We start from the raw sequence: 25277 nt of genomic DNA, 5'->3' as shown, positions 1-25277 counted from the left end.
CCAAACCGTATGGACTCCTAATGGCAAGCTTGTATAGCCGTGGACCTTGTGGTAGAGTCTTGAGTAAGTTTGACACTTTGACTATTAAAATATTCAATAATAGTCAACATTTCATTGGTCCGATGACGCCACTCCCTGTACAACTAAATCGCACGGTAACAAATTCCAAAGAGAGAGCGAGGGGGAGAAGAGAGAGCCAACAATGGCAGCTCGCAAACGAGCGTCAGCAGAGGCGGCAGCAAAGCCGCCGACGACCACTGAAATAACGCCGCAGCGGAAGCCTCAAGACAAAGAGACGACTATCACGAATGAACTCCCGATTGCGCCACCTAGATCGGGCCTAATTTTCAAGCTCTCTTTTCTGTTACTGGCCCCGTACTTGTACCTCTTATTCTACCACTACAGGATCGAGAAGGACCTCAAGAGATCTATCCTCATCAATGCGGGGCTTAGCCTCGGTGGCTTCTTTATCACAGTCAAGATGATCCCCGTAGCTTCTCGATACGTATTGAGGCGCAATTTGTTTGGTTACGATATCAACAAGAAGGGTACTGCTCAAGGAACTGTCAAAGTGTGAGTCTGCTTTAAAAATTTTACATAAATTTTATTCTTTGTTCGTTCATTTTTTGTTGTTTAACTGTTCTGCGAGCTGAGTTTATGTGCAAAATTCTTAGTTTTGGCACCTTAATATGCAATCCTCCTTCCAAGTTACTGCAGTAATGGGTTTTCTTTTTCAAATAAGAAAGTGCAATCCTATACTTTGTTTATTCATTCAGATTTCAGTTTGCAACTGGTGAACTGGGTACGTTTTCCATCATCAAAGTCACTTTCAATTTCTGAATTGAAGTTTCCTTTCAGTAATATAGATTGTTGTATTAACTGTTCTGATTGAGAAACAAAGCTTGCATTTCCTTAAATCGTTATCTATATGTTGTTACTTACTTACCAAAAAAAAAAGTTATCTATATGTTGAACTGGTCGTGTGTGATGTGTCCATTTCTCAAGACTCATCTTTGTTTTGATTGAAGAGTAAATTTTTTTAACGATAAACCTATGATAGTTGAAGGGAATAGATGGTTCACTCCATCGTTTGTATCAGCCATTAAGTTTGATTACTCATTTTAGGAGTCGTTTATAAGTTTCTTTTAATGATATTCTGTGATTTGCAGGCCTGAGTCATTGGGCATTGCTGTTGGAATTGTCTTTTTGGTCTTGGCAATTTTGTTTCAGTATTTCAACTTCACAGCAGATTCAAATGTAGGTAGTTTTTTCAACTTCATAGCTTTATCTCAATATTTTAGTACTTTAGAAATTCTATGAAATCATAAAAATAATTATGTGGTTCGCTTTTCTACTCAACAATGCCAGTAATTTTTGGTGTTTGGCACATTTTACTCTTCTAGGCATATTTGTTATGCTTACTGAATTACTCATCTCGCTTAGCAACATATAATTTGTTCTTCAGGGGGTTCCAGTTTGATTCGAATTCCTCCTTTTTTCCTGCATAATTATCCTATCATTTTATTCTCCTTTATTCATTGTGTTTTCTGATTATTAAGGTCTTTTTAGGTAATGGGGTTATGGGAATTGAATACTTGATCTCTTTGTCATGTGGCCCTTAAGGTACGGCCGTATGGGCTTAGCCAACTAGGTCAAGACTTAATCCCTTTATGTTTATTAAGTTAGCTGAGAGAAAACTATCTGGCTCTTATTCTCATTCTTAAAACAATACACACACACACACACACACACATATATGTTTCTATCTGGTTTTTCTAATTGTTTTGGTGTCCTAACACTCATCTATAGCCGTTGATGATTTACTTGAATTTATTTCTGCGGCTTGAGTACATGATTTAACTAGTAGAAGTTAAGAGTGTGACCATTTCATTCTTTTAGTGGCTTGTGGAGTACAATGCAGCACTAGCATCGATCTGCTTCATGATTTTGCTTGGATTTGTTGACGATGTTCTTGATGTCCCCTGGAGGGTGTAAGTTCCCTTTTGTCCCATGTTTTTAATATTGACAAATATTTCCTCAAAACCCTTTCATGTTTTTTAAGTATTTGTTTCCTTTGGATGGTGTTGTGAACCATCTGACATTAGCTCCTTACTTGCCTTTTTGTGATTGTTAAGAGCAGGAAATTGCTGCTACCTTCATTTGCTGCTCTTCCCCTGTTGATGGCCTATGCCGGACATACTACTATCATCATACCTAAGCCTCTTGTTCCTTACATTGGGGTTGAGATTTTTGATTTAGGTATCGTGTGTAACTAAGTGTGTATCCTAGGTTCTGCTTATTACATTTGAAAAGCTGATTGTTATTCTGTTTACTGTGTTGTACATTCAGATATTCATGTGGAGTTGTGCTTGACATTTAATTTCTTAAGGAGATCCATTCTTGCTACATCCGTCCATTCTTGCTACATCCGTCCATTCTTGCTTACAATTTATGTTTGTTGTGACAGGATGCTTATATAAGCTTTACATGGGACTTTTTGCGGTTTTTTGCACAAACTCGATCAACATTCATGCTGGCATAAATGGTCTTGAAGTTGGGCAGACAGTTGTGATTGCATCTGCTGTAAGCACATCTACTAATAAAACAGTTGAAGCTTACTACTATTCTTGCTAGCTAAAGCATCTTAGTGATAACAGATTCTGATACATAATGTCATGCAAATTGGAGCATCTACAGATCCTGAGTATAAGCAGGCCCATGCATTCTCCATCTACCTTGTTCAACCTTTACTTTCAACTTCGTTGGGTTTACTTTCTTACAACTGGTAATAGCACTGCTTTTGAATTATGGAGTTGGTTTTTTAAATTTCTTCCTATGTTGTAAAGTTAGTCTTAGTATTTTTGTTTAATCTTGCTTCTCCTAGGTATCCCTCTTCTGTTTTTGTTGGAGATACTTACACGTACTTCGCTGGAATGACCATGGCTGTTGTTGGAATTTTAGGACATTTCAGGTGAGTTCTTGAAAATCCTTCAATGCTTCACTTGTACAAATCATACCTTGAAGTGCAAGTTTAAAATGGCTAATGTCTGGAACCCTTCCTTTCGTTGTTCAAACACATAATACGTAAAGCAACTCTTAAGATTTATCAAGACTCTAAATTATACATGGGTAAAATATCTTCAGTAAAAGCATGATTATGGCGGTCTCTTGAACTCCATGCACACCTCAATTAATGAGCTTGACTTGAATTTCTCCACATCTTAATATCGTGCTTATTTCTATGGACTTAACTAATGTACTATTATTGCGTGGAATTTAAACATGTGATTCTGAAGTATGTTTCTGTTGCTGTTAGGTCAATACATCAACAGTTAATATACATGTTCGCCTCTTAATCTTCCTGCATAACTGCACTCTAGATTCTTTATCAATGATGTTTTCTTAAATTTTTCTGGTTACAGTGAGACACTTTTGATATTCTTCCTACCTCAAGTAGTGAACTTTCTCCTGTCATTGCCCCAGGTTTTATCTAATTATTAATCTCTCCCCCCCCCCCCCCCCGCCCTTTCTCTCTCTCTCATGCGCGCACTCACACATCGTGTAGTAAATTGTGTTGTGAAGATGGCATCTAATTGGGGTTTCTTTTGGTCAGCTTTCTGGTTTTGTAAAATGTCCCAGGCATCGTCTACCTAGGTAACTTTCTTTATTCTCTTCAGCCTTTTAAGCTTTTAGGCTGTAATACGAGGCAGCTTATGAGTTTTTTTCTTAACCAACAGTCTGTATCTTATTGGAACTTTCAGGTTTGATCCCCAGACCAGATTACTCACTGGAACGAATGATGGAACACTTGTAAACTTGTACTTGAGAATGTTTGGCCCCATGTCAGAGAAGTCACTTTGCATTCAACTTCTTCTTGTTCAGGTGATTTATCATGTTCATTTCCTTTTGCTATTCATCATGTGCCTTCTTGTTCTGCATTCTTTAAACGACGAGGCTCTTAGAAGTTAGAACAACAAGGCACGCTTTAGTTTGTTGTATGACTTCCAACCCAATTGTTAACGTCAAGACAGGCCATTTCGATGCATTTATATGCGTGCATGTATCGCCCTCCGTAAGAAATATATAAGTTAAAAAGGAATTGTTTTGAGTACAAAAATCTTTCACCCTGCGTAGAAGGATGTGTGAAGGTTGGGTTGGTGCATGTGAGCAGTTGCGTGAGTGCGTTATGCATCATTCCTGTCCAGATGCCTTTATTGTTTCTAACAAGCTCATCCCTGAATCTGCCTTACTTGTTTCAACAGGCTCTTGGATGCTGCTTCTGCTTTGTGCTGAGATATTTTCTTGCTGGTTGGTATAAATGAAAGCCTCCCACAACTTCTGATGAATATTCTTCATATAGTTATTAACAAGCAAGCATTTGGCACCCTGACTGATCATGTTGTATTGTATGACTTCTTGCTTACCAGACAGTTGTCAAGTGGGCAAGTCAGTTGTTCAGTGGGCAATTGGGTGTGTTCCACGTTAAAAAAAAAGTGGGTCTTTTTTGAGGGTGAAGCAATTTTTCAGTTTCAATGTGTTTGAAAATGATGCCAAGGTTGGGGCCCAAAGATGTATTTATACCTGTCAAACATATGATATGACATGATTTTGAAGCAATAATGCATTTTTAGTTTGGAAGCTTCTTTTTTTTTTTTTATGTCTAACAAGTTCCTTATCAATCACTTAACTTCGCAATAGCGTAGTTGGTTATTTTTGAAAAAATTTCACCAGAGGTCGAGAGTTTAATTCTAAATCGGCACAACTATTTTTTGAGTGGTTTGTGTTGGGTCGGGTCTTGGCCCAATTAACTTGTCGGGTGAATTTGTACCGGTAGGATCCTAATAACTTGCCGTGCCTAGACAGGCAGAGTATCCGTTATGTTTTAAGATTTCCTCCGACAAAAAGGACAAACAAACTAAATATCCTTGGCTCCTTGCAAAATAAATAAAATAAAGCCTAAATCATAACCGAAAGTCTGTATCTAGTCTAGAGGAAAAACTGGAACTTTTAAATGCGATTCTGGTTATATATTGGGGGAATGATGATACCTTTAAGAGGTCATGAGGGGAGAGATTATAATCTAGTTCTGCTTCGGATTTGCAAAGGAAAACACAGATGATGATTCAGAGTTGCATTGCCCATTTCACTTGTCTGCAACTTCGAAGAAGAAGATGGAGCATAGATTCAATGGATGACGGCGATCAAGAATTGATTGCCTGCACTGAACCGATTCATTCACCAACATCTTCCGGCATCCTCCGGCATCCTCAAAAGTATACGGTGCTTGTGATCGTTTGTGAAAACATTGTTATCCAGAATTCAAGACTTTGCCTTTCTCCCCCATTCAAGATTTTGGGCCCATTGCATTCGGTTTTGATCGAAAGAGTAGTGATTACAAGGTCTTGAGGTTTGTCAGTAATTCTTTCTTTGAAGGGGTTCGAATATATTGAGCAAGTTGAGCTATACTGTCTGAAAAATTATTCGGATAGTACTGATGGAATTCACTCCTTTGACTTTGCAGATCAGGTGTTTGTAAATTTGCCTCTGCCAGACTTTGATCAAAGATCTATCTCTTCAAATTATGAGTTTGCAATATTTAATGGATTGCCTTGTGTTGTTCTTTGCAGCGAGGGTACAGAGAAACAGTTTGATATATGGGTGATAACTGACCATGGAGGTAAAGAATATCGGGTTAAGCTACACAGTGTTGGAGTATATATTACAAGTGGTAAATTATGCAGAAACTCTTATTCCAGATCATATGCTAGATGGGAGGTGAACAATGACTTTGAAAAAGTAAGGAAGAAAATTTGCGAGATGGGTCCTTGCTAAGTTCAACGTGTGCGAATGCCACCCTAGAGTTATCTTCCCGGACTGAGCCTTGTTGGTCCCAATAGGTCCAGGGGTTGTGGGATCTTCTATGTGGCCCAGGGTTTACCAGTTAGTGCAAAGTCTGGTGCTGGAAGCACATCGTGTATCTGTGTGCTGAGATGTTAGTGCAATGTCTACAGTCTAGAGAAACAAAAAAGAAGACACTTCGCAAGGTGAGAGCATTGGAGTCAACCAAAAACTAGATATTTGAAACCTTCCACTTCTTTTCCTGCAGAAAATGAAGACTAGAGGAGATGAAATCAAGAAAGAAGTCAAACTTGTCAAGCAAGCTGCCATAATTTTTCTAGTACGCGTTTTCCTCTAAACTTTAAAGAAGTCTTGGAAATAGTTGGAATTTGGAAAGTTCCTATAAGTCAAAACTTAGTAATCTGGTTGTAATTTTTTATTTTCAATCATTGAGGATCTATGGCTGTTCTCACTATAATAAAAGAGTATAAGACTAGTTCTGAAGGTACATCTTTTTTATCACATTCTTCCATCAATAGCATAGTCATCTGCCTATTTCATATGGCTGCTGCTGCTTCTTCTTCCACAACTCCTACTGAGAAAAAGTACGATGTTTTCATTAGTTTCAGAGGGGTTGACACTCGCGACAACATTCTCAGTCATCTACATGCTGCTTTGTGTAAAGCGAAAGTTGAAACCTTCATTGACAATGACCTCAGGAGAGGAGATGATATTTCAGAGGCGCTTCTGAGAACAATCGAGGAATCAAAAATGTCCATAGTCATTTTCTCCGAAAACTATGCTGCTTCTAGGTGGTGCTTGGATGAACTTTTAAAAATCATGGAATGTAACGAAAAAGATGCACAAATTGTTATACCGGTCTTCTTTAAAGTGGATCCATCACATGTAAGAAAGCAGTCAGGGACTTTTGCACAAGCCTTGGCTCAGCATGAAGATCATCCCACGATACAAAGATGGAGGGATGCGTTGACCAAAGCAGCTAACTTATCTGGATGGGATTCACAGATCACAAGGTAATTTTTTCTACTACTTCTCAATCCTTGTGTCTTTTTTCACCCTGATTCTTGGCATGCTTATTATTTGAGCAGAGATATCCGGTCTTCAAAATCAGTGTATACTTAATGGATTTGCACTTTAAATGATTTTTTCTTATTGCTCAAAACTTAACCATTTGATCAGTGTAATTTGAAGAGCACTTTCCCCAATGTTAACAACCATTTTTTGCCAATAAATCCACAGTAGTTTATTCCTATCCCCACAGAATTACAATATACTTTTGTCAATAAATTTCTGCGTATGATTTTTTGATTTGTGGTTACTGTTTAGTGAAAAGCGTACAGAACTATCACTTCTCAGTGTTATACTATAGCCATGATTTCCTTTCCTGTGTTTTTCAGGCCTGAGGCTACCCTTGTAAAAAATATGGTCTCAGATATTTTGGGAAAACTTTACTATACATCCTCAAGCACTTTTGGTAGTCTGGTTGGTATGAGTTCTCACTTTGAGCAAATTGACATGATATTAAGCACGATTTCTGAAGAAGTTCGCATCATAGGATTTTGGGGGATGGGGGGTATAGGTAAGTCAACCATCGCTAGAGCTTTCTTTAACCATGTTTTCTCCCAATTCGAAGGGCATAGTATTATTGAAGATATCAGAGAAACATGTGAGAAGCATGGGCTAAACAATATACGAGAGAAACTTCTCACTGGAATACTGAAGGATGAGAATTTAAATGTAGGCACTCCTAATCTAGGCATTCCTTCTATAATGGATAGGCTCCATCGCAAGAAGGTTCTTATTGTTTTGGATGATTTAAATGATTTTCAGCATATAGAACTTTTAGTTGGAAGGCGTGAGTGCCTGGGTCGAGGAAGTATTATCATCATAACAAGTAGGGACAAACAAGTTCTCAAGAGTGGAGTTGATAGGATCTATGAGGTTCCAGGATTGGGGTACCATGAAGCTCTTTGCCTCTTTGGCCAATATGCTTTCAAACAAAAGCATCCCAGAGATGGCCATCATATGAGACTATCAAACAGGGCAATAAATTATGCTAAGGGTCATCCATTGGCTCTTAAAATATTGGGTTCTTATTTATATGGAAGGAGCAATGAAGAACAGGAAAGTGCATTGAGTAAATTAGAGAGAACTCCTAACATGGATGTTCAGAAAGTGTTGCGAATTAGTTATGATGGACTGGACAATGAAGAAAAATATATTTTTCTCAATATTGCATGTTTTTTTAAAGGGGATTACACTGAAGAAATAAAATGCTTCCATGATAGCGGCGGTTATTCTACAGATATTGGAATACGTGTTCTTATGGATAAATCTCTAATAACGATTCACATGGGTCGAGTATGGATGCATGATCTGCTACAGGAAATGGGACGAGAAATTGTTCGTGAAGAATCCATTGAAGAGCCTGGGAAACGTAGTAGGCTATGGGATCATCGTGACATCTCTCGTGTGTTGACGAAGAACACGGTAAGGGCCAAATGCATAAACTCTGTATTTCATATTACATCTGTAGGTATAAGAAGAATATGTATTTCATGACTTCCTTACCTTGATTTGTAGGGGACTGAGGCAGTTAAAGGCATAATTCTGGACATGCATAACATAAGAAGCTTCAGTATAAATTCTGCAGCATTTGAGAGGATGCACAGTCTTGAATTCCTCAAAATCAAAGTTGATTTGTCCACTTTGTACCTTCCTCAAGGCCTCGGATATCTTCCTAGCGAGTTAAGATATATGTATTGGGATCGATACCCTTTGACATATTTGCCATCGAATTTTCACCTGGAAAATCTAGTTAAGCTCATAATGCCCCACAGCCATGTTGAACAACTGTGGAATGGAAGACAGGTATGGCCTACTATGATTTTTTGTCAAGCAAACGACTCCATAGACTGATAAAAGTACTTCTTTTCCTGCCTTTTTGGATAATAAAGACTCCTGTTTTTACAATGTTTTTCATTTTTGTCACAGGACCTTGCGCACTTGAACATGGTTGACCTCTCATACTCTAAGAAGTTGATTGAAATTCCAGACCTCTCGCTGGCTACGAATCTTCAAAATCTGGTTCTTACAGATTGCAAAAGGCTTAAGAATATTCCTGGCAGTCTTTCTAGTTTGAAGACACTTAATCTTAATGGCTGTTCACACATCAAAAGGTTTCCAGAGGTCTCAACGAAAATCGAATATTTAAACTTGGGTTGGACTGCAATAGAAGAAGTTCCTTCATCAATTGACTGTTTCACGTCCCTAATTTCATTGAACCTTGGAGGATGCAAGAGGCTTAAGAAACTCCCCAACAGCATCTACAAATTGAAACCCCTCCGGTATTTTGGTCTCTACTTGCCGTCCAAGAAAAGGGAGCTTCTACAAGATGTTAATTTACATCTAAGAGAGTTGAGTGACCATCTCGTTTGGTTATCGGCTGTAGAATTTCTAAATCTCTCTGGGAACTATTTCCAGGAACTACCTGTTGCCATCAAACAGCTTAGTAACCTGCAATATCTTTACGTAGACGACTGCAAGAGACTTCAATCCTTACCTCAACTTCCGATGAATGTCCAACGGATATATGCAAGGAATTGCATATCACTAGAAACTGTGGCAACCCCTTTAACCACAGCAACAAGAGGAGAATTTACTTCTGTTGTTGAGTACATTGTGTTCAATTTTTTCAATTGTCTCAAGTTGAATCAAAATGCACAAAACAGCATTGTGGCTGATGCAGAATTGAAGCTGATGCAGTGGGAAGCCACTTGCCCGGAAACTTTTTCACAGGTCTACTTCTATGTTACTATATACTTCTCCCTCTCACACATTCTATATATATATGTGTGTGTGTGTGTGTGTATACATATCACGTAGTTTAAATTAAAATGTATTATTATCATGATGCAGAAAACCAAAGTGGCCGGAATCTCGTTTATGGGAGGTGACATTCCAGATTGGTTCAACTATAAAAGCATGGGATCCTCACTAACTACAAAGCTTCCAAAGAATTGGTGTAATGCTGAGTTATTCTGCCTGGTTTTCGGCGTTGTTCTTGAATTCAAAGACTTCCCTAGATATGGAAAATTCAATATTCTTAAGCATGAATGCCATATAAGAAACAATATCGGCGACAGCTCCAGTGGCAAGGGTTGGTTCAATTTAGCAGGATGGGGAACTAAAGATGCTATTCAGTCAAATCATGTCTTGTTAAGTTATGGAAAATCATTGATCAATGATTGGAGAACGATACCCAAAGAAGCAGGTGACGATGATGCAGATGTGATCTCAATTGAATTATATGTTGGAGAAGATTCTAAAAACTATTGTAAGATCAAAGAGTGTGGGATCCATTTGCTATACCGCCACGACACAGACGATGGATGTAGTTCTTCAACGATTGAATGTGACTCTCCCGGTATTCCCACCCAGTTCTCCTTCAATCCAGGTTGTATGGATGATGATAATGAAGAAACAGTGATAGGAGATGCTAAAAGCAATGGAGGCTATAATGACAATTGTTCCAATATGGGCAATCTGGTGGAATATTCAGCTCCAGTGAGGAGGAAGAAAATGAGAAAGTGAGCTTGGAAGGTAAATTTCTTTGGTTTCAGTGGAGATGCTCTCCTCATGCTTCACTACTCATGTTATGCTACTTGATGTATTCTATTTCCAATCACTTCCTTTTGATGGAAGCTTTTCTTTCCCCGGTGGGAAGCTTTCCGGTCAAGAACAAATATCTATCTGGTTTATCAACACTGCCTTGCAAACCCAACAGCATTGATCTTTTTTTTTTTGTGCATGTATCAACCGTTTATCAATCCCTTGAGATATACCATTCTTGTCATATCTTACTTATCTATTTACATTTCCTTCCTTCAAAGAACTTGTCTTGTAAATCAAGGTTGTGCTTCACTTAGCAAATGTGATTAATACAAACAGCTCTGCTTGAGTGCTTCTTGTGGAAATCCCCCCTTCTTCCCAAATCATGTTACATTCTGTGTTAATTTGAATAGTAGTTGCTGTTTTTGGTTCTTACCATTATTGTATTTGGAACTTGATATTGGGGTTTTGACATTGTTCTTACCAACCATGCTGTAGAAAATAAAGACGAGCAAAAGGAGTAATTTTTAAATGGACCTTGTGCCCTAAATGTGCCAGGCCATGGTATTTGAGATTCACGGGCCGCCATGCATGGCCCGTGAATCTATACGGTCGGGCTGGCCTGGCCAACAAAACCCCTGGCCTGATGGTAGGTTGTGCCGGCTCATTTACACTTCAACGCTTGTAGCTTTAGTTTTATTTTTTTGGTAGGGTAGAGTGACTATTGGTCTTTTCGTTTATCTTAGAGTGTGTTTGGATTAAAGGATTTGGGGAGAAGGGAAGAGAAAAAAAGGGAAGGGAAAGAAGAGAAGAAAGAGAAAGAAAGATAATAAATTTTTATATTAAAAAGAATGAAACAAAATTAGTTTAATTTATTAATCTATCTTTATTTTTATGTTAAAGTATTATATATAAGGGTAAAATAAGTTGTTAACTTATAAATAAGTTAATTAGTCATCTATTCCCCTCAAATGACTCTATTTTAACGAGATAATATTTTGATAAAAATTTAAAGAAATCTTCCCTAATTTTCTTCATATCCCTCCTCCTAGCTTTTTTTATTTTTGTTTTTTTTCTAAATATCCAAATAAGCAAATCGGAAGAAAACTCAATTTTTCTTCCGTTTCTCTTAAATTCCTCCATCCAAACACATTTTTAATGACTTTAGTGGTTATTTGATAGCCCATTTTAGCAATGGAAAAGATAAGGCCCACTAGTAATGGGTCAGTTTTAAAATTTATGGGCTAGAAAGAACTTATCCCGGGCCCTTCTTTTATGGGCTGGATGATGATTCAGCGTTGCAAAGCCCATTCCACTTGTCTGGACTCTGCAACTGCGAAGAAGAAGATGAACCATCGATTCAGATCTATTAACAAACCAAGCTCCAGTCTTGCTCTTGGAAGTTAGAAATCAAAACCCAGGTTTTGTAGTTACCAAGCAGGACCATAAAAACCAATCTCAACACACAAAGGCAGGAGCAGGTTCCTTGTTGAAGGATGACGGCGATCAAGAATTGATTGCCTGCACTGAACCGATTCATTCACCATTCACCAACATCCTCAAAATTATACATCATTTTGGGCACACTGCATTCGGTTTTGATAGAAAGAGTAATGATTACAGGGTCTTGATGCATGTGAGCAATTCTTTCTTTGAAGGGGTTCGAATATACTGATAAACTTGAGCTATACTCTCTGAAAAATGATTCCTGGACGAGATCCCTCCTCCTGAGGGCGTTTGTATTTTTGGATTTCCATGTTACAACAATGGAGTTTGTCAGTGCTGGGCAATATATTCGGATGGTATTGATGGAATTTACTCCTTTGACTTTGCATATCAGGTGTTTGAAAATTTTCCTCTGCCAGACTTTGGTCAAAAATCTCTCTTCATATTATGAGTTTGCAATAGTTAATGGATTGCCTTGTGTTGTTCTTTGCACCGAGGGTATAGACTATCGAGAAACAGTTTGATATATATGTGTGACGACTGAACATAGAGTTAAAGAATATTGGGTTAAGCTACACGGTATTGGAGAATAGATTACATGTAGTAAATAAACTCTTATTCCAAATCATATGCTAGATGGGAGGTAATTGGGTGAGACAAGTATACTTCAATTACATCAACTAAAAACTAGATATTTGAAACCTTCCACTTTTTTTCCTGCAGAAAATGAAGACGAGAGGAGATGAAATCAAGAAAGAAAAGTCCAAACTTAGTAATGTGGTTGTAATTTTTTATTTACAATCATTGAGGGGATCTATGGCTGTTCTCTCTTTAATAAAAGAGAAGAAGACTAGTTCTGAAGGTACAGCTTTTTTATCACATTCTTCCATCAATAGCATAGTCATCATCTGCCTATTTCATATGGCTGCTGCTGCTGCTGCATTTTCTTCCACAACTCCTGCTGAGAAAAAGTATGATGTTTTCATTAGTTTCAAAGGGGCTGACACTCGCGACAACATTCTCAGTCATCTACATGCTGCTTTGTGTAGAGCAAAAGTTGAAACTTTCATTGACAACGATCTCAGGAGAGGAGATGATGTTTCAGAAGCGCTTCTGAGAACGATCGAGGAATCAAAAATGTCCATAGTCATTTTCTCCAAAAACTATGCTGCTTCTAGGTGGTGCTTGGATGAACTTCTAAAAATCATGGAGTGTAACGAAAAAAATGCACTAATTGTTATACCAGTCTTCTTCAAAGTGGATCCATCACATGTAAGAAAGCAGTCAGGGTCTTTTGCTCAAGCTTTGGCTCAGCATGAAGATCATCCCAAGATACAAAGATGGAGGGATGCGTTGACCAAAGCAGCTAATTTATCTGGATGGGATTCACAGATCATAAGGTAATTTTTCAACTACTCTCAATCCTTATGTCTTTTTTCGCCATGATTCTTGGCATGCTTATTATTTGAGCAGAGATATCTTGTCTTCAAAATCATACTTAATGGATTTGCACTTTAAATGATTTTTTTCCTATTGCTCAAAACTTAACCATTTGATCAGTGTAATTTGAACTTTGAAGCGCCCTTTCCCCAATGTTAACAACCATTTCTTACCAATAAATCCACTGTAGTCTATACCTAACCCCACAGAGTCACAATATACTTTTGTCAATAAAATTCTTCTTATGATTTTTTATTTGCGGTTACTGTTTCGTGAAAAGTGTACTGCACTATCCCCCAAATGAGTCATTTCCTTTCCTCTGTGTTTTCAGGCCTGAGGCTACCCTTATAAAAAATATGGTGTCAGATATTTTGGGAAAACTTTACTATACATCCTCAAGCACTTTTGGTAGTCTGGTTGGAATGAGTTCTCACTTTGAGCAAATTGACATGATATTAAGCACGATTTCTGAAGAAGTTCGCATCATAGGATTTTGGGGGATGGGGGGTATAGGTAAGTCGACCCTTGCTAGAGCTTTCTTTAACCATGTTTTCTCCCAATTTGAAGGGCATTGTATTATTGAAGATATCAGGGAAACATGTGAGAAGCATGGGCTAAACAATATTCGAGAGAAACTTCTCACTGGAATACTGAAGGATGAGAATTTAAATGTAGGCACTCCAAATCTAGGCATTCCTTCTATAATGGATAGGCTCCGCCGCAAGAAGGTTCTGATTGTTTTGGATGACTTAAATAATGTTCAGCATATTGAACTTTTAGTTGGAAGGCGTGAGTGCCTGGGTCGAGGAAGTATTATCATCATAACAAGTAGGGACAAACAAGTTCTTAAGAGTGGAGTTGATAGGATCTATGAGGTTCCAGGATTGGACTACCATGAAGCTCTTTGCCTCTTTGGCCAATATGCTTTCAAACAAAAGCATCCCAGAGATGGTCATCATATGAGACTATCAAACAGGGCTATAAATTATGCTAAGGGTCATCCATTGGCTCTTAAAATCTTGGGTTCTTATTTATTTGGAAGGAGCAATGAAGAACAGGAAAGTGCATTGGACAAACTGGAGAGAACTCCTAACATGGATGTTCAGAAAGTGTTGCGAATTAGTTATGATGGACTGGACAATGAAGAAAAAAATATTTTTCTCAATATTGCATGTTTTTTTAAAGGGGGTTACACTGACGAAGTGAAATGTTTCCATGATAGCGGCGGTTATTCTACAGATATTGGAATACGTGTTCTTATGGATAAATCTCTAATAACCATTCGGATGGGTCGAGTATGGATGCATGATCTGCTACAGAAAATGGGCCGAGAAATTGTTCGCGAAGAATCCATTGAAGAGCCCGGGAAACGTAGCAGGCTATGGGATCATCATGACATCTCTCATGTGTTGACAAAGAACACGGTAAGGGCCAAATGCATAAACTTTGTATTTCATATTACGATCCGTAGATATAAGAAGAATATGTATTTCTTGACTTCCTTACCTTGATTTGTAGGGGACTGAGGCAGTTAAAGGCATAATTCTGGACTTGCATAACATAAGAAGCTTCAGTATAAAGTCTGCAGCATTTGAGACGATGCACAGTCTTGAATTCCTCAAAATCAAAGTTGATTTGCCCACTTTGCACCTTCCTCAAGGCCTTGGATATCTTCCTAGTGAGTTAAGATATATGTATTGGGATCGATACCCTTTGACATATTTGCCATCGAATTTTCACCTGGAGAATCTAGTTAGGCTCATAATGCCCCACAGCCATGTTGAACAACTGTGGAATGGAAGACAGGTATGGCCTAATATGTGTTTTTGTCAAGCAAACGATTCCATAGACTGATAGAAGTACTTCTTTTCCTGCCTTTTTTTTGGATAATAAAGACTCCTGTTTTTATAATGTTTCTAATTTTTGTCACAGGATCTTGCGCACTTGAACATGGTTGACCTCTCTTACTCTACGAAGTTGATCGAAATTCCAGACCTCTCGCTGGCTACGAATCTTCAAAATCTGGTTCTTACCAATTGCAAAAGGCTTAAGAATCTTCCTGGCAGTCTTGCTAGTTTGAAGACTCTTAATCTTAATGGCTGTTCACACATCAAAAAGTTTCCAGAGGTCTCAACGAAAATCGAATATTTAAATTTAGGTTGGACTGCAATAGAAGAAGTTCCTTCATCAATCGACTGTTTCACGTCCCTATTTTTTTTGAACCTTGGAGAATGCAAGAGGCTTAAGAAGCTCCCCAAAAGCATCTATAAATTGAAACCCCTCCGATATTTTGGTCTCTACTTGCCGTACAATAAAAGGGAGCTTCTACAAGAAGTTAATATACATCTAAGAGAGTTGAGTGACCATCTTGTTTGGTTATCAGCTGTAGAATTTCTAAAGCTCTCTGGGAATCATTTCCAGGAACTACCTGTTGCCATCAAACAGCTTAATAACCTGCAATATCTTTACGTAGATGACTGCAAGAGGCTTCAATCCTTACCTCAACTTCCGATGAATGTCCAACGGATATATGCAAGGAATTGCATATCACTAGAAACTGTGGCAACCCCTTTAACCACGGCAACAAGAGGAGAATTTACTTCTGTTGTTGAGTACATTGTGTTCAATTTTTTCAATTGTCTCAAGTTGAATCAAAATGCACAAAACAGCATTGTGGCTGATGCAGAATTGAAGTTGATGCAGTGGGAAGCCACTTGCCCGGAAACTTTTTCACAGGTATATTTCTATGTTACTGTATACTTCTCTCTCTCTCACACACATACTATGTGTATATATATCAAGCAGTTTAAATTAAAATTTATTATTATCATGATGCAGAAAACCAAAGTGGCCGGTATCTCGTTTATGGGAGGTGACATTCCAGATTGGTTCAACTATAAAAGCATGGGGTCCTCACTAACTGCAAAGCTTCCAAAGAATTGGTGTAATGCTGAGTTATTCTGCCTGGTTTTCAGCGTTGTTCTCGAATTCAAGGACTTCCCTAGGTATGGAAAATTCAATATTCTTAAGTATGATTGTCATATAAGAAACAACATCGGTGACAACTCCAGTGGCAAGGGTTGGTTCAATTTATTAAGATGGGGAACTAAAGATGCTATTCAGTCAAATCATGTCTTGTTAAGTTATGGAAAATCATTGATCAATGATTGGAGAACGAAACCCAAAGAAGCAGGTGATGATGGTGCAGATGTGATCTCAATTGAATTATATGTTGGAGAAGATTCTAAAAACTGTTGTAAGATCAAAGAGTGTGGGATCCATTTGCTCTACCGCCACGACACAGACAATGGATGTAGTTCTTCAACGATTGAATGTGACTCTCCCGGTAGTCCCAACCAGTTCTCCTTCAATCCAGATTGTATGGATGATGGTATTGAAGAAACAGTGATAGGAGATTCTAAAAGAAATGGAGGTGGTAATGGGAATTGTTCCAATATGGGAAATCTCATGGAATATTCAGTTGCAGTGAGGAGGAAGAAAATGAGAAAGTGAGCTGGAAGGTAAATTTCTTTGGTTTCAGTGGAGATGCTCTCATCATGCTTCAGAACTATATTTCTCTTCAATACAAGAGTAAGTCACCCTCTGGCCTCTTATCATGTTATGCCACTTGATGTATTGTATTTCAAATAACTTTCTTTTATGGAAGCTTTTCTTTCCCCTATGAGAAGCTTTCCAGTGAATAACAAATATCTATCTGTTAATCAACACTGCCTTCCAAACCCAACTGCATTGATCTTTATTTTGTGTGATATATACTATTCTTGTCATATCTTATCTGTTTGTTTACATTTCCTTCAAAGAACGCGTCTTGTAAATCAAGGTTGAGTTTTACTTAGAAATGTGATTAATACAGCAGCTCTGCTTGAGTGGTTGGGTTTTGACATTTTTCTTACCAAATATGCTTTAGAAAATAAAAGACAAGCAACAGTAGAGGTGTTCATCCGCCGGGTCTCGGGTTATCGATCCAGGTTTGATCCGACCCGAAGATTTTTAAGAGGCTAATGATTTATCCAATAACTCGATTAAAATATTCCAAGTTTTCGGATCATCGGGCTACCCGTTTTTGGCCCGATTGCACCGGTGTCCCTGTTTAAATTGTATTGAGTTGGGCTGACTCGAACCGATAAGATTCGGACCGGGTTTGGAAGCCCGGTGAACACCAAAGGATGGTGTATGTTATTTAATAGCCCATTTTAGTAAGGGAAGGGAAGAGATGAGGCCCACTAGGTATGGGTCAGTTTTAAAATTTATGGGCTGATCCATAACACTGCCCATGCCTGAAACCAAGGCGAGAAAGAACTTTTCCCAGCCCATACTTTTATGGGCTGGATCAATTGGGCAGAATAAAGCTATCCAGCCCATAATTGACTGGTCAAACAGCATATGAATGATTGAAACATGTTGGCATTAACCATTACTAAAGTTATCCTTATATAAAACCATAATAAATAATAAATAAATGTAATTGAAGATGTAGTATAATTTTGGATTTTGTCGTTGCACGTAAGTGAAAATATACGTCATTTGAATTCATCCAATATATATTTTTTTTAATAAAACATGGCAATTGACGTAAAATCTACTATATTATAATATATTACAAACACCCAAAAGTAGAAACTGAATTGATTGATTGGTCGATTATTTTAAAAAAAAATTACTTAGAATTGATCGATAATCAACTGAAATAAATTGCCTATAACCGACCATGACGAAAGTTTATATCCCTTGAGCCTCTAATTAGGGGAGGCAAAAATTCGATTTCAGATTGAACAACATCACGTGTTTATGAAATATTTACATATCAGAACCTTAATCTGCACTGGATTTTAGATGTACTTAGTTGACCAAACCAGGATTGGTTTAAATCTGGATAAATAAATAGGACAACAATTTAATTAGGATTAGGGTCCAAACAAATAAATCATTGCGTCTGGATTCGAATCCAATTTTAAACAGGAAAAAATTTTATATTTAGATTCAAAATTTAAAAATATAATTTATATCTAAACTTAATTTTTACAAACTCCTAGATGGATGTGAGCAGCCTTTGTTTGGTCTTTTTTACAAACTTCTAGACCCCACGTGGTAAACCCGACATTTACGTCAAAATTGGAAATAACTTTCATATATTAACCATTTAACCTCATTGAAAATCTAAATCCCCACCATTGTAGACCCAACCATTTACGTCAAGATTGTGTATTTCTTGCAAGCAAGAACAACACAAGGAGCACTCCCAATCAATCAATCAACCCTATCGTTAAGCTAGCTTCCAAACGGCGATCGATCTACTGAAGCTTCCCAAGTCGTTTTTTTTTTTTTTCTTGTTTTTCAGTGATCAAATTGTCTATAAATAGCCAATTCAAACTTCCAACCATCCCATCTTTGTCTCCTAGCGATCGTCTAAAGTCCATTCCCTTATCTTCCCTTTATGACAACACAGCATTAACACACTATCCCAATCCGAAGTAGTCTGACGCCGTCTACCTCTCTGCCTGATCAGCTCTGCGTCACCAATATATCTGTATCTTTATCTGTTCACAAATCCCAATGTCTCCCACATAATCGGTATTCAGTAGTTATATTTAGTTTCAGTTGTCGTTGCTCTTATCCAATATCCATATTGCATCATTACCCATTAAACTTTTTCTATTTTCTTGCTGAAATGTCGAAAATTCTTTGGATCATGGGTTGAGCAAAGAAACCCAAGTGGGGGGGTTCATTTATTTTTGTGGGTGTTTGGAGATTTGAGGTGCTGCTTTGAGTTTTCCTTTTGTGGGTTCTCCTGGAATTGTAAGACCCAATCTGGGATTTGACAGGCTGCGGGTTTTTTCTTTCCTTGATTGGAGGAGATTGGTTCTTGAGTTTTTTAGGGTTTTGCTGGGCATTTGGGAGTCTGATTTGGGGACTTTCTTGGCTGTTGACATCGCTGGTGGCTGGGAACTTGTGGATTTGAAGATCTAGTTGTGTGATTCTGGGAGTTTTTTGGGCCAATTCAGATCAAGAGTGAAGGATCAAGAGGTTGGAAATTGTTTATTGTCTCCATATTTGGTCATATAATTTCTGCAATTAAGTTTGCGATTGTTTCATCCATTGCAACCTTGACCATATTCATTTCTCTAGATTGCATCCAAAAGCTTTCATTTTTCTTCTTGGAGGAAGAATCAAATTGCTGAATTGTTGAACATAATTGATTGAATCATTTGCTCGGCTCGACTTGTGAGGTGCAATCTTTTACAATTCATTTATTTTTTCTTCGTATGCGGTCTCTTTTTCTCCTCCACTAAATAATGAAACTTGGTTCCCCTGCAATCATCTAGCTCGTACTTTCAAAATCAGTTCAATTGTTTCTTTGTCATCGTTCAGTGACGAATTGTCCTTTAACTCCAATATTCCATATTAAGAAGCCATTTTATTTTGTACAAGATATGGATATAAGTAATGAGGCCAGTGTTGATCCATTTTATATTGGCCCTTCATCGATTTTTGGTCGGACGGTTGCGTTTAGAATTCTGTTCTGTAAGTCAATGTTACATTTTGAGCATCAGATTTTTAAGGTAGTGTTGAGGTATATATATAAAACTAGAGACCTTTTGTCACCGGTATTATCATGGCTGCATCCCAGGAATCCACAAGGGATTTTGGCAATGGTGACGATAATTGCTTTTCTGTTGAAACGTTACACAAATGTGAAACTGAAAGCAGAAATGGCTTATAAGAGGAAATTTTGGGGAAATATGATGAGGGCTGCCTTGACCTATGAGGAATGGGCTCACGCTGCTAAGATGCTTGACAAGGAGACCACGAAGATGAATGAGTCAGACTATTATGATGTAGAGCTTGTGAGAAATAAGCTGCAAGAACTCCGCCACCGTCGCCAAGAGGGATCTCTTAGAGATATAATATTTTGCATGAGAGCTGATCTTGTAAGAAATCTTGGTAATATGTGCAACCCTGAGCTTCACAAGGGTAGGCTTCATGTGCCCAGACTTATAAAAGAGTATATTGATGAAGTCTCTACTCAGCTAAGAATGGTCTGTGACTCAGACTCAGAGGAGCTTGCACTGGAAGAGAAGCTTTCTTTTATGCATGAAACGAGACATGCCTTTGGTAGGACGGCTTTGCTTTTGAGTGGGGGTGCTTCCCTTGGAGCTTTTCACATAGGTGTTGTAAAAACATTGGTGGAACATAAACTGTTGCCTCGGATAATCGCTGGTTCCAGTGTCGGATCCATAATATGTTCGGTCCTGGCCACTAGATCATGGCCTGAACTTCAAAGTTTTTTCGAGGATTCTTGGCATTCATTGCAGTTCTTTGATCAGCTAGGTGGGATATTTGCGGTTGTGAAGAGGGTCATGACACAAGGGGCTGTTCATGAAATTCGGCAGTTACAGTGGATGTTAAGGCACCTCACCAGTAATCTTACATTTCAAGAAGCTTATGACATGACCGGTCGAATTCTTGCCATAACAGTATGCTCTCCAAGGAGACATGAGCCACCTAGATGCCTTAACTACCTTACTTCCCCTCATGTTGTTATATGGAGCGCAGTGACTGCTTCTTGTGCCTTTCCTGGACTTTTTGAAGCCCAGGAATTAATGGCAAAGGATAGAAGTGGAGAAATTGTTCCATATCATCCACCGTTTAAGTTGGATCCCGAGGAGGGCTCAGCCACAATTCGTCGGTGGAGGGATGGTAGCCTGGAGATTGATCTACCTATGATGCAAATAAAGGAACTTTTCAATGTTAATCATTTCATTGTGAGCCAGGCGAACCCTCATATTGCTCCATTTCTGAGGCTGAAGGAGCTTGTGAGAGCTTATGGAGGTAATTTTGCTGCTAAGGTGTGTACATACCCCCTGCAAACCCACATTTTATTAATCTATGATAGGCTTTGTTTGCATCCGTTTTAGTATGAGGCTTTGTTTATTTATGTCTTTTTTAGCAACTTGGAAAGCTTACAGAAGATGTGTGTGCCTTCTCCTTAATGATTTTCTTTGATTACCCACATTTTACTATAGTCTAATGTGGATAATTTGGAAGTATTTTTCATGTCCTATGTTCAGAGGCACTAACCGTTTACTTTTAGCCCATTTTTGTTTGATTACAGCTTAGAGAGATTTTCAACCATTAATGTTTGCGTACATCCTGAGTCTTGTTTGTCCCCAACCCTACCCATTGCAGGAGCCTTGTGCAGAGGACTACAGGAGTGCTTTACAATTCCCAAATGTTTGGTTCTTTTTGACATTAGTAAACCATGTATGCTATAAAACTGTTAGTATGACCATTTACAGGACCAACCAATCCAATGCAGACTTCATTTTTAAATTTTAAAGCTTTAGAAGTCTAGGAATAGTTGGGTTAGTGTGCTTGCTCATTAGTGTCTTTGCTTGTCAAGAGGGGTCTATTCTATATCTTCTTAGTTTTTTCTGTTCTTTTCAGTTCTATGGCACTTTGGGTAAATGAAAGTAATCGATTTTGATGTTTGATGTTGTAGTTTGCTCAGCTGGCCGAGATGGAGGTAAAACATAGATGCCATCAGATTCTGGAACTTGGTTTCCCCTTAGGGGGACTTGCTAAGCTTTTTGCTCAAGATTGGGAGGGTGACGTTACCGTTGTTATGCCTGCCACAGTTGCTCAGGTATGTGTAAAATTCTGTTGGCATAAATTATATTCTCCCTATTTAATCTATTCGACATGATTTATAGTACTCTGTATTATACATCTCCCTTTTTCAAGCACTTGAAATGTCAGAAACGTGAATATTCAAAATAGTAACTTGAATATTGGGACTTTCATTTGGGATAAAAGAGTTGCTTTGCGATGAACTTTCCGGAGTAATCATGTAGTTAATTGGAGCATTTCTGTGGACTCTTATTCTCTTATAGTTGAATTTGTATAATGTTGTTTGTTATGAGTTATGACTTACTATCCGTCTCTCTTATTCCTTCTCTATTTACGGTGGCAGTATTTGAAAATCATCCAAAATCCATCTTATTTGGAGCTTCAGAAGGCAGCCAACCAAGGTAGAAGGTGCTCATGGGAGAAACTCTCAGCAATAAAAGCCAACTGTGGCATTGAACTTGCTCTCGATGAGTGTGTTGCTATTCTCAACCATATGCGTAGACTCAAAAGGAGTGCCGAGAGAGCTGCTGCAGCATCCTATGGCCTAGCTAGTACAGTGAAATTCAGTGCTTCAAGACGAATTCCTTCTTGGAACTGCATTGCTCGGGAGAACTCAACTGGCTCCCTTGAAGAAGACCTCCTTACAGATGTTGCTTCTTCATTACAACAAGGAGTTGGTAGTTCAGCAGCAGGAGCTCCTTCAAGTAGAAATCTTCGAACCCTGCGTAATGTCCATGATGGAAGCGATAGTGAACCTGAAAGTGTAGAAGTAAATAATTGGACAAGATCAGGTGGACCCTTGATGAGGACTACTTCTGCAAATAAATTTGTTGATTTTGTCCAAAATCTGGATATTGACAGTGAATTGGCCAAGACTTTGATGTCTCATCCCAACTCTCCTGGTAGTCAGATGGGCGGCAGGGATTCATATAATCAGAGCCCGCGGATGACATCACCGGGTAGAATTTCAGAAAATATGTTTGAACAAAGAGATTTTAGTGGTAGAGGACCTGGAAATGGTTCTAGCATTTTGGTTACTGAAGGTGATCTTTTGCAGCCGGAAAGGATCAGTAACGGATTTGTGTTTAATATTGTGAAAAAGGAGGACCTTGCAATGTCAACTAGGGGTCACGATATGGAAACTTGCAGCAATGATGTTGCTGAATGTGTGCAGCTCGAGTGTCCAGAAAAGGATATGGATGCTAGCTCCTCGTCTGAATTCGAGGATGAAGATGTCACCTCAGCAAACTTCATTCATGGAGCTGCATCCTGTGGTAATTGCATGGATCATTCCGGAGAAGAAGATACTAATGATCAAGGAGTCGTGGAGGATGGTCACGCTTGAGGGCCATTTAGCTTCAACATGTGATTTATAGGTGCGAGCTGGCAGAGTTGAGACGTGGCCCTTTCCAGATCTGTGCTTCAAACAAGCTTATCTCTGAGGTGTCAGACACGAGTTGCTCACGCTGAGACCAAAGGCAGGTCACTGCCTTACCCGATCCTGATATCGTGCACTGTGAACTAACTTTTCCTGACTGGGCCAAGCTCTGAATTTCCTTCTTATTTTTGAATATGAGAGGCTAGTTCACCTCCCCGCTCACTCTAGATGGTTGTGCATGTAAATAAAAGTGATATTTTCGATTAAGGAATTCTTTGGTTTGCTTTCATTACATCGAATCGATATCTCTGGAGGTAGATGATTTTTCTAAGTTCTTTCATTCTACTCCCTTCATAATGCAGTGAAGACAAGAGTATATCAATGTTTCTTGCAGAAATGGCAAGCCTGGTATGTTTGTTTATCCTGGTTTTCTTGATGTATTAGAACTATATGAATGTGGAGATCGATAGCTGATGAATTCTATAAGAGATTCTGCTTACTTGCGTGTGCTGCATCACAGGGTAGATGTTCCTTTGATTAAACTTGAAAGCATGAGCTTGCAGAAAAGAATAGAATTTTGTTTCTCTTCTTGAATGTTGCAGTCTAGTAGTAAATTGGAGCTTTGGACCCCAAGAAGCTTCAAACCTACGTACTTTACAACCTGTGAGTTGCTGTCGCTGGCTATTTGGTTTGATATTCTAGCGGCGTGAGATTTACGCTCACTCAACTGTCCGAAGGGCATTTTAGGTTGAATGGTTCCTCAGTTAACGGACTTATATCTCAGTACTCCATGTTGATTCATGCCGAAGGATTGAATGATTAGCTTTGTGGGTTTTTTTTTGTGCAGAACAAGATTCAAAGGCAGAAAATGATCTTGTGAACTCGTTGTTTTGTGGCCATTCAGAGCTTCCTTCGAACAATTTGACAAATTAACAGAGTGGCCAACAAATAGTAGTGCCAGGAAAAAATAAATCAGTCAGTACTAACAAAAGGAAAAGGAGTGGCTACAAAGGAACGAGTGAGACATCACATTCCTTGCCCCACCATAATTTGCTCGTACCATAAAGTGTTTTAATCATTTGCGAATATGGGAGCCAATAGTAGAGTTCAGTGTTGTAACGTAGAAGTCATAGGTTGAGTTCCAAAAAATAATTTCTCCACATATTATGTGAGATAAAGTCTACTGTATATATTCTGCATGTCTCCGATCCCGATTCTATGGGAGCCTTTGTATGCAAGAAATGTTTATTTTTTTTAGTATAAAGTGTTGATTAGTTAGTCAACAATGGGCAATAACTCAGGTTTAGAGCGGATGCATGCCCCTAAGGTTGAAAGTTCGAACCTCCAGTCAGAAATATTTCTTGGGGTTTGTCTGTAGTCTTTTGGCTTCTTTCCAAGGAGAGTTAGGAGTCCTATTTTTATTCACTTGGATTTTGATCCAATCTTACCTGTGTCCAATATGTATGTGTGCATGTGTAAGTTGTTCTGATGGCCGAGATTTACGCTCACCCGAAAGAAATTATGGGTTGGATGATTCCTCGGTTAGAAAATAAAAAAGTAATCAGGGAAATGATGTGGACCTCCCTACCTGTTTGAAGACGAAGACATGCACACACATTCCATCAAAACTCTCATTTGTCTTGTATGTATGTTTGTCTATGGAGCAGTTGAGGAGAGTCAGAAAGAAGCTGAGAAGACGTACAACTTGGATGGTATTGGCGATTTGGAATCCCGTCGAACTTTCGCCCCCTCAATAAATTTCTGTCTCCACCCCTACTCGAACCTGTAGTGACAAGTACAGTGACTGTACACTTCTTGTTTGTGTTTCATTTTTTTTCTCATATACAATGTTTCTCTGTGCTTTTAGCGTCTCTGTGGGCGGCCGCCCCCGCCC

General features: G+C 38.6%; 4 protein-coding genes across 6 annotated transcripts; all 4 read left to right on the top strand.

The window, feature by feature from the left end:
* Positions 1–117: 117 nt before the first annotated feature.
* On the top strand, positions 118–4640 carry LOC119998364 (UDP-N-acetylglucosamine--dolichyl-phosphate N-acetylglucosaminephosphotransferase-like). Its single transcript, XM_038845681.1, has 11 exons — positions 118–573; positions 1170–1257; positions 1900–1991; positions 2141–2259; positions 2468–2583; positions 2658–2785; positions 2885–2971; positions 3423–3483; positions 3614–3654; positions 3762–3882; positions 4263–4640. The coding sequence occupies exons 1-11, from the start codon at positions 203–205 to the stop codon at positions 4320–4322; spliced, it is 1284 nt and encodes a 427-aa protein (XP_038701609.1). The 5' UTR covers positions 118–202; the 3' UTR covers positions 4323–4640.
* A 1642-nt stretch (positions 4641–6282) lies between these two features.
* LOC119998362 (disease resistance-like protein DSC1) lies at positions 6283–10824 on the top strand. Its single transcript, XM_038845680.1, has 5 exons — positions 6283–6872; positions 7257–8349; positions 8443–8730; positions 8854–9657; positions 9778–10824. The coding sequence occupies exons 1-5, from the start codon at positions 6298–6300 to the stop codon at positions 10450–10452; spliced, it is 3435 nt and encodes a 1144-aa protein (XP_038701608.1). The 5' UTR covers positions 6283–6297; the 3' UTR covers positions 10453–10824.
* Positions 10825–11845: 1021 nt separating this feature from the next.
* Positions 11846–17082, top strand: LOC119998350 (disease resistance-like protein DSC1). 3 transcript variants are annotated; one of them, XM_038845659.1, is made up of 6 exons: positions 11846–12778; positions 13002–13316; positions 13688–14780; positions 14875–15162; positions 15289–16092; positions 16195–17082. In XM_038845659.1, exons 2-6 carry the CDS (start codon positions 13054–13056, stop codon positions 16867–16869), a joined length of 3123 nt encoding a protein of 1040 aa, XP_038701587.1. In that variant the 5' UTR covers positions 11846–12778; positions 13002–13053; the 3' UTR covers positions 16870–17082. The 3 variants fall into 3 exon arrangements, with proteins under 3 accessions (XP_038701587.1, XP_038701586.1, XP_038701585.1); XM_038845658.1 differs by having other exon boundaries at positions 12906–13316; XM_038845657.1 differs by lacking the exon at positions 11846–12778 and having other exon boundaries at positions 12823–13316.
* A 1600-nt stretch (positions 17083–18682) lies between these two features.
* Positions 18683–23887, top strand: LOC119998351 (triacylglycerol lipase SDP1-like). The gene is made up of 4 exons (XM_038845661.1): positions 18683–19401; positions 19504–21224; positions 21878–22021; positions 22349–23887. Exons 2-4 carry the CDS (start codon positions 19809–19811, stop codon positions 23348–23350), a joined length of 2562 nt encoding a protein of 853 aa, XP_038701589.1. The 5' UTR covers positions 18683–19401; positions 19504–19808; the 3' UTR covers positions 23351–23887.
* The last annotated feature ends 1390 nt before the right edge of the window (positions 23888–25277 follow it).

The sequence above is a fragment of the Tripterygium wilfordii genome, chromosome 5, assembly GCF_013401445.1.
Source record: "Tripterygium wilfordii isolate XIE 37 chromosome 5, ASM1340144v1, whole genome shotgun sequence".
Taxonomy (NCBI): domain Eukaryota; kingdom Viridiplantae; phylum Streptophyta; class Magnoliopsida; order Celastrales; family Celastraceae; genus Tripterygium; species Tripterygium wilfordii.
The sequence above is the reverse complement of the archived record's forward strand: the minus strand, read 5'-3'. Positions and strand labels throughout refer to the sequence as shown.